Genomic DNA, 7,442 nt, shown 5'->3' on the forward strand with positions numbered 1-7,442 from the left:
GTCACATGGCATAATAAAAGCTTGGCCAAATTTGATCAGTTTTATTATTATTTTTAAATTCTCCACAGACAGTGCACCCCTTTTTTCCTGTACCCAAGGTGGACCAAACCTATTGCCCTCCCTTTGGTACACTATTAGTTGGAAAACAGACGGTAAATAAAACGAGTAAATTATATACAATGTGGAAAGGCAGTGAGCATTATGGATAAAACATAGAGCCAGGTAAGGGGCATGGGAGTTGCAATATGAAATAGGGTGGTCAGAGAAGAACTCACTGTACAGGTGACATTTGAGGGAGATGAAGGAGTGAGCCCTGTTGACATTCTAGGGAAGAGCTTTCCTAGACAGAGGAACGGCTAGTGCAGAGGTGCTGGCATGGGACTGTGTTTGGCAGAGCTTTGATTGCCCCAGAACCATGGGGAGCTCTGGGCATTTTTTTTTTAATATAACAGCTTTATTGAGCTATAACTCACATACCATACAACTCACCCTTTTACTGTGTACAATTCGATGGTTTTTAGTATATTCATAGAGCTGTGTAGCTATCATCATGATCAATTTTAGAAAATTGCATCATCCTCGAAAGAAACCCTTGACTCTCTAGCAGTCACTCCACTTCCCGCAATCTTCTCAGCCACAGGCAACCACCAATCTATTTTCTGTCTCTATGGATTTGCCTATCCTGAACATGTCATGTAAATAGAATCATGTGACATGTGGCCTTTTGTGTCTCGTTTCACTGACTTAGCATGTTTTCAAGGTTTATCCATGTTGTAGCATATATAAGTACCTAATTTCTTTTTATTGCCAAATAACACCCCATCATATGGATATATCACATTTTATTTATCCATTCTTCAGTTGATGAGCTGGGTTGTTTCCACCTATTGGCTGCTATGAACATTCATGTACAGATTTTTGTGTGAGCATTGTTTTCAATTCTCTGGTATGTACCTAAGAATGGAATTACTTGATCATATGGTAACTCTAAGCTTAACCTTTTAAGGAACTGCCAGACTTTTCCAAAGTGGCTACACCATTTTACATTCCCACCATCAATGTATGAGGGTTCTGCTTCCTCCACATTCTTGCCAACGCTCACTTGATATTTTCCATTTAAAAAAAATTATAGCCATCCTACTGGGTGTGAAGTGGTATTTCATTGTCATTTTGATTTGCAACTTCCTGATAACTAATGATGTTGGGCATCTTTTCATGTACTTATTGGCTTTTGTATATCTTTTTTAGAGAAATGTCTATTCAGATCCTTTGTCAGTTTTTAAATTGGATCATCTTATTATTGAATTACACAACTTTATTTATTTTAGATACAAGTACCTTTTCAGATATATGATTTGCAATTTTTTTCTCTCATTCTGTGGGTTGTCTCTTCACTTTCTTGATGACGTCCTTTAAAATGAAAGTTTTAAATTTTGATGATATCCAATTTTCCTATTTTTTTTCTTTTGTTGCTTTGGTTTTGATGTCATATTTAAGAAACCATTGCCTAGCTATGGATAGTCTTAAGCAGGGGAGGGACATGGCCAAATTTAAGTTTCATTTAAGTTTTGAAGTGTTATTCTTGCTGCTTTCAATTAAAGTGGGAAGACTTGTGAGCTAAGAGATTTCTCTGGTTACCCTGGCTAAAACTGTAACCCCACCCTCACTCTATTTCTCATTTTCTGCTTCATATTTCTCCATAGAACTAATCATATTCTAATAAACTGTATAATATACTGTACTTACTTATTATGTCACTGCCTGCCTCCACCGCAAGAATGCCGCCGGCTCCATGAGGACTGGGCTTGTCTGTTTGGTTTACTGCTCTATCTCCAGTGCCTAGGGAAGTTCAGGACGGGGAGCCTGGTGATAACCAGAGGCACAGAGAACCCCTGGATGCTATCTAGCATGAGGAGTCAGATATGGGGTGGGGGGGCGGTTACAGCCCAGATGTCATGATGTCAAATGAATATTTGTTGAGTAGAGTGAGTGAATATGAACGAATGAATGCATGGATGAGTGAATAAATGAAAGAAGGAACAAATGATGCACCGTTAAGTACTATGGCTCGACCTTCCCTTGCAAAGAGAGTAGGTAGCACAGGGGCTCGTGCACTGTCCCTGGCAACCGCCAGAGGGCGCAGACAGGCCGGGTTCCCTAGAGCCCATCCCGGACCCGCCCCCCCGAATCCAGGCCCCGGGAGCCCCTGTTGCCCGATCGGGCCGGGGGCTCCCGGATCCCGCCCATACCTGAGCCAGGCACGGCCGCGGGCTTCACGCCGGCGCAGCGGTCAGTCCTCGCTTTGCAGGCAGGGAAACTGAGGCCCGGGGCAGCCGGGGCGGGGCCGGCCCCCCTGCGAGTCCGAGCCCCCGCCCCCGGTCGGCCCCGCCCCGGCCCGTAAGAGGCCCCCCTGGCCGCCAGGCGAAAGCTCACAGCGCGGAGCCGGGGCCGGGGCCAGGACCGCGATGGCAGCTCAGCGGCTGGGCAAGCGGGTGCTGAGCAAGCTGCAGGCTCCATCGCGGTCCCGGGGGCCGGGAGGCAGCCCCGGGGGGCTGCGGAAGCGACACGCGCGTGTCACCGTCAAGTATGACCGGCGGGAGCTGCAGCGGCGGCTGGACGTGGAGAAGTGGATCGACGGGCGCTTGGAGGAGCTCTATTGCGGCAGGGTGAGACGGGGAGAGGTGGGGTTGCAGGGGGAGTCCCGGACCGATAGACCCTGAGCCCGGACTCCCTACGCCTTGAGGGCCTCTGGTTGCTTGTGCTCGCTGGTGCGCGCTGGTGCAGCCTCGTTCGCACATTAGGACGCACGCTCCTGGACTCATGGGCCTCGCCGTCCACCCTCCATGGCACTCTGCTTGTGCACACAGACAGACACTTGGGTCCAAACACCAGGGGAGCACCAGGGGTTTAGCGTATGGGAGGGGTGAGGAGGTAAACTTGGGGAGCTGGAGTGGCCATATCTGGAGAAAGGGTGGGGGGAGGGGGATGTCTTAAAGCCAAACATATACATGGTGGCAGGGGAGATACAACCACACGGAGCTGCACAGCAAAGGAAGCATCAGCATTCACAGACGTGCACAGTGACGAGCTATGGCCACTCGCAGACACAGTGACAGAAGCAGCAGCCATGCACAGACTCTCAAGGACACAAGCTGGGGTCGCTTACGGATCAACCTATGCTACAGCCGCAGGCTCTCACAGTCACAACAGCACAGGCCACAGCCATATGCAGACACAACACAACTACATCCACACAAAAGGACTCCAGTTACAGCTGTTCATAGATACACACAGCACAGGCTGTAGCGGCTCGCAGACGGTACAAGTTACAACAGCTACCCCCAACGCCCAGTGATTCAAGTTAACGACCATCCATTATCTCCTAAAGGCAAAACACGATCATCACGTGCAAACGCAATGATAGATGCTGCAGCCACGTGCAGACATAAAATAACAGAAATTATAGCTACGCCCAGACAGAAAACCACGTGAGCTATGGGCTCCTATGCTGTCTCATGGGGTACAGACAGACACGGCATCTCACTCGGGTCTCTGCCTGGAGTCACATTTTGTACAACACACACGTGCTGTGGAGCATGGTCACAGGTACACAGACACACAAGACGACAGATGCTCTGCAGCACAGTGAGAAGGTGGGAGAAGCCATGGCCCCTCGCAGTGACACGAGGGCCCTCTGTTCTCAGACACACGTGGGCTCACACAGGTGGACAGTTGCTAGTGGTAGGTGGCATCCTCTGTGGTCGTCCTCCGACAGTGGGCACTACAGCTAGCCAGACTCTCAGGGACACAAGCTGTGGTCACTTACTGATCAGCATATGCTACAGTGACGCATGACGGTGAGACAAATACAGCTAAGCCGGAGTCGCCCACTGCCCACCCGTAGGACCACAGGCCCCTGCACAGGCCGTGCACGATGTCACACACCTCTGCACCCTCGTGCCGGCCCTGGCATCTTGGCATCAGGCTCTGGCTCACACACAGAGACTCACACAGGCAGGTAACACACTTACAGACACTCCATGCCACACACAATCCCCTGACCACCCAGGCCTGAAACCCACAATGGAGTCAGCAAAACTTTGCGTAGGGGAGGCAAAACTCTGTAGCCTCTGGGATCTCTTTGCTCAGACAGCTGGGTTCTGCCCCCCACAGGGTTACTGAGCCAGCCTGCATTTGCCCTTTGCCCCAAGAGGCCATCCAAGGGTCCCCCTCTTGGCTGCTCACAGTCGGGCTTGTGGCTTATCTCTCCCACCCACCTTGGGGGGCTTCCTGGAGTTGAGGGCTGCGCTTTGGCCCTGGGGGCTGACCCAAGCCCTCCCCGCTTGGGTGCCCTGGGGCAAGGGGCCACCCCCAGCAGGCTCTAGCCTGCCAGCTTCCCTCCCCTGCACCTAGCGCTTAAACTTTTCCTTGAAAGGGCAAAGCCAACCCCTCTCCTGAATCCCAGAATCTGACATTCCAAGACTCCACCAGGCCTGTTTCCCGCTGTGGGAATAAGGGCCAAGGCAAGAGACCCGTGCCAGGCCCAAGACTCCCGAGGCCCAGGGGCCAGCATCCGAGATGGTACAGGCTCCCAGGCCTCTGTCAACCCATTTGTCACCCCTCCCCCCAACACCCAGATGTCCTGCCTTGGCGGTGCTGTCCCTGACTGCCACATTATTGCTCCAGAACCCGCCAGCTGGGCCCCGGGGCCTTTGGGGCTCCTCCAGGGACCTGGACAAAGGCGGGGGAGGGAGGGGAAAGGGACCCTGATGCCCCTCCCTCTCCGCCTTTTAGGAGGCAGACATGCCCGATGAGGTCAACATCGATGAATTGTTGGAATTAGAGAGTGAAGAGGAGAGAAGCCGGAAAATCCAGGTAGCTGGAGGGGAAAGCCGCCCCCAGCCCCCTACCCTGCACCTCCCTACAAATCATATCAATAGTTAACATGTTTCTTGAGCACTTCCTAAGTGCCAGGCGCTGTTTCAATTGCTTTACGCTTAGTAACTCATTTAATCTTCACAAAACCCTCTGAAGGGTTTATTATCTCCGTCTCACTATTATCACTATTATTATCTCTGCTTTCCACTTGAGGCAAATGAGGCGCAGCCAGATCTCATCACTTGCCCAGGGTCCCATAGCTCAGAAAGCTCATATCTGGGAATCAGAGCCAGGCAGCCTGGACGCAGTGTGCTTGCTCTTCGGCCTGTGCTCTCCTAGAGGCCAGGAAATGCTGTGTGCCCTTCGGGCCCTCTCTGGATCTAGCGCTGGTCTTGGTGCTGAGTTTCTTGACTCAACTCTGCCCCCAGTTGCTCTATAAGATGCTGGGGCCTTGTTCCTCCCCTGAAGCCACAAGGGCCAGTCCACCTGGAGTCTGACTACCATTTGTCTTGCTGCCTTGGGGCTTTGTTGGGAAATGGAAAGGGCTGGCGGGGCATATGTTTTAGTCATTTACTATTTTCTTTTCTTTTCTTTTCTTTTTTGTGGGGGATTGTTTAGGGACTCCTAAAGTCGTGCACAAACCCCACAGAGGTGAGTTTTCCACCCCCCATTCCAGGCCCTATTGTGCCCCCTGCACCTTGACTGGGGGCTGGGGGGCGGTCTCCGGGGAGGAGGGAAGAAGCTGGCTGTGCCCAGGACCAGCAGAGGGAACTCTGGGAGCCCTGCCTCTCCCATGGCCGTTTTCTCATCTCCAGTGGCGTCTTTTATCTTCCTCACTCCTGTCCCCTCTCTTCCCATCTGCCCCCAGGGCTCCATTATCGCCTCCCTGCTGACATGCTGCCCCATCTGTCTCCTATTTCTGCCACTGCTGAGCTCTGTCTGCCCGCTCACCTCTCTCCGCCTCTCTCCCTTGTTACTGCCTCCACCGCCCTGGGGCTCCCTTCCCCACCTCTCAGGGGCCCCCCTATCCTTCCAAGCCCTGAGCGGCCTAGCCCCTCCCACTTCCTTCCCTGCTTTAAAAGGGAAAAATATTCATGTTTCTCTAACCAGCTCTGGGCTGCCTGAGCGACAAACGTCATTGTGTGTCTGTCTGCCCTGGAGCCAGCTTAGGCCTCTGTCCCTGGGGATGCTCCTGATAATCTCTTGGCTCGAGAAATATCTCCATGTCTCTCTGTGGCTCTGTCCCTTCGTTTCTCCCTATCTCTTCATTTCTCTCTATCTCTGCATCTCTCTCTGTCTCTGCATCTATGTCTTGGTTTCTGTCTACGGGTCTCTGTCTCTCTCCATCTCTCTCTCCCTGTTCCCCCCACCCCCCCATGTTCTTCTCCATCTGTAGCCTCTACCCCTCCTTAACTCCACCTCCTTCCCCCTCTCACTGACCAGGAAGCAGGAAATAGAGGGGCCCAGGTCAGAAGGGCTGGGCTGGGCAGGGCGTGCCCCCACCCCTCCCATGTTCTCAGCACCCTCGCCTTGTCCTCAGGGCTTCGTCCAGGAGCTGCTGGTGAAGCTGCGAGGCCTCCACAAGCAGCCAGGCCTCCGCCAGCCCAGCCCCTCCGGTGACGGCAGCCTGAGCCCCCTCCAGGACCGAGCCCGGACTGCGCGGCCCTGACCCTCTCTGGCCTCTGTGACCCCCCTCCATCTCCCCCCAGCGCTGTCCTGGCTTGTTTATAAGTTGTATTTAATGGTTCTGTAACAATAACACTGCGTGCCTGTTTTTCTTCTCCCTGGTTACTGTGGGCTTCCCTGAGCTCCTCCCCGCACCTCCCTCTCTCCTGCTGCGTCTCCTCATGTCCCAGCACCCTCAGCTGGCCCGGGCAGATGGAGAATCACTCCTCAGCCAGGGAGCATGAGAACAGGCCCTGCTGACCTTGCACGCCTGGGACTCACATCCTCGCCTCACCTCCCCCAGCCTTGGCCCAGTCCCAGGCAGCAGGGCCTCAGTGTGTGGGTGGCACAGGGGGGCTCCTGTAGGGAGGACCACCTGTGGTCCCTGGGCCACAGGAGATGCACAGGACTGAATGTGCCTGATGTGGCCACAGTGCACTGGGAACAAACCATTCATCCTCTCCAAAGATTTTATTGGGCACCTATTGTATGATTACCCTGGCCATTAGTATTGAGGACACAAAGATAGCAGAAGATAGTCTCTGGCATCAAGGTGCTCACACAGTGGTGGGGAAGAAGGGCCTGTGGGCAGGGGATTCGAGCAAAGTGTGCTGCATGGTCCAAGATACTTGGGAGCCCATGGAGTAGGAGGAGCTGTTCACTCTTGGGGTGGTGAAGAAATCTAGGAGTGCTTCCTGAAGAAAGTGACATTTAGGCAGGGCTTTGAAGGATGCATAGGAGTTTGTGTGAAATGGATACCCATATCAGAGGACTCTGAACTGGTGGGAGGAGGGATTGATATTGGGGCTGAGCCAGGGAAGATACCAAATATTGGCAGGCCCATCTACCAGTCAGGATGGGCAAGTCCCTCAGAGCTGGATCAGGGAAGCCCCCTGGGC

The 7,442-nt window shown here is 53.1% G+C and overlaps 1 protein-coding gene across 2 annotated transcripts; it reads left to right on the top strand.

Moving 5' to 3' along the window:
- Positions 1-2,423: 2,423 nt before the first annotated feature.
- On the top strand, positions 2,424-6,637 carry PPP1R14A (protein phosphatase 1 regulatory inhibitor subunit 14A). 2 transcript variants are annotated; one of them, XM_022585767.3, is made up of 4 exons: positions 2,430-2,666; positions 4,795-4,875; positions 5,497-5,529; positions 6,419-6,637. In XM_022585767.3, exons 1-4 carry the CDS (start codon positions 2,466-2,468, stop codon positions 6,545-6,547), a joined length of 444 nt encoding a protein of 147 aa, XP_022441475.1. In that variant the 5' UTR covers positions 2,430-2,465; the 3' UTR covers positions 6,548-6,637. The 2 variants fall into 2 exon arrangements, with proteins under 2 accessions (XP_089759044.1, XP_022441475.1); XM_089902918.1 differs by lacking the exon at positions 5,497-5,529 and having other exon boundaries at positions 2,424-2,666.
- The last annotated feature ends 805 nt before the right edge of the window (positions 6,638-7,442 follow it).

Source organism: Delphinapterus leucas, chromosome 20 (genome assembly GCF_059928025.1).
Source record: "Delphinapterus leucas isolate spDelLeu-1000000601 "Yukka" chromosome 20, BTC_Dleu_Yukka2, whole genome shotgun sequence".
In the NCBI taxonomy this organism is placed as follows: Eukaryota; Metazoa; Chordata; class Mammalia; order Artiodactyla; family Monodontidae; genus Delphinapterus; species Delphinapterus leucas.

What these genes read in the sequence shown, in the direction of transcription:
- PPP1R14A (XM_022585767.3), top strand. Translation starts at nt 2,466, where the DNA reads ATGGCAGCTCAGCGGCTGGGCAAGCGGGTGCTGAGCAAGCTGCAGGCT. An exon ending in AGGAGCTCTATTGCGGCAGG is followed by an intron (nt 2,667 to 4,794) that starts GTGAGACGGGGA and finishes TCCGCCTTTTAG; the next exon opens with GAGGCAGACATGCCCGATGA. An exon ending in CGTGCACAAACCCCACAGAG is followed by an intron (nt 5,530 to 6,418) that starts GTGAGTTTTCCA and finishes CCTTGTCCTCAG; the next exon opens with GGCTTCGTCCAGGAGCTGCT.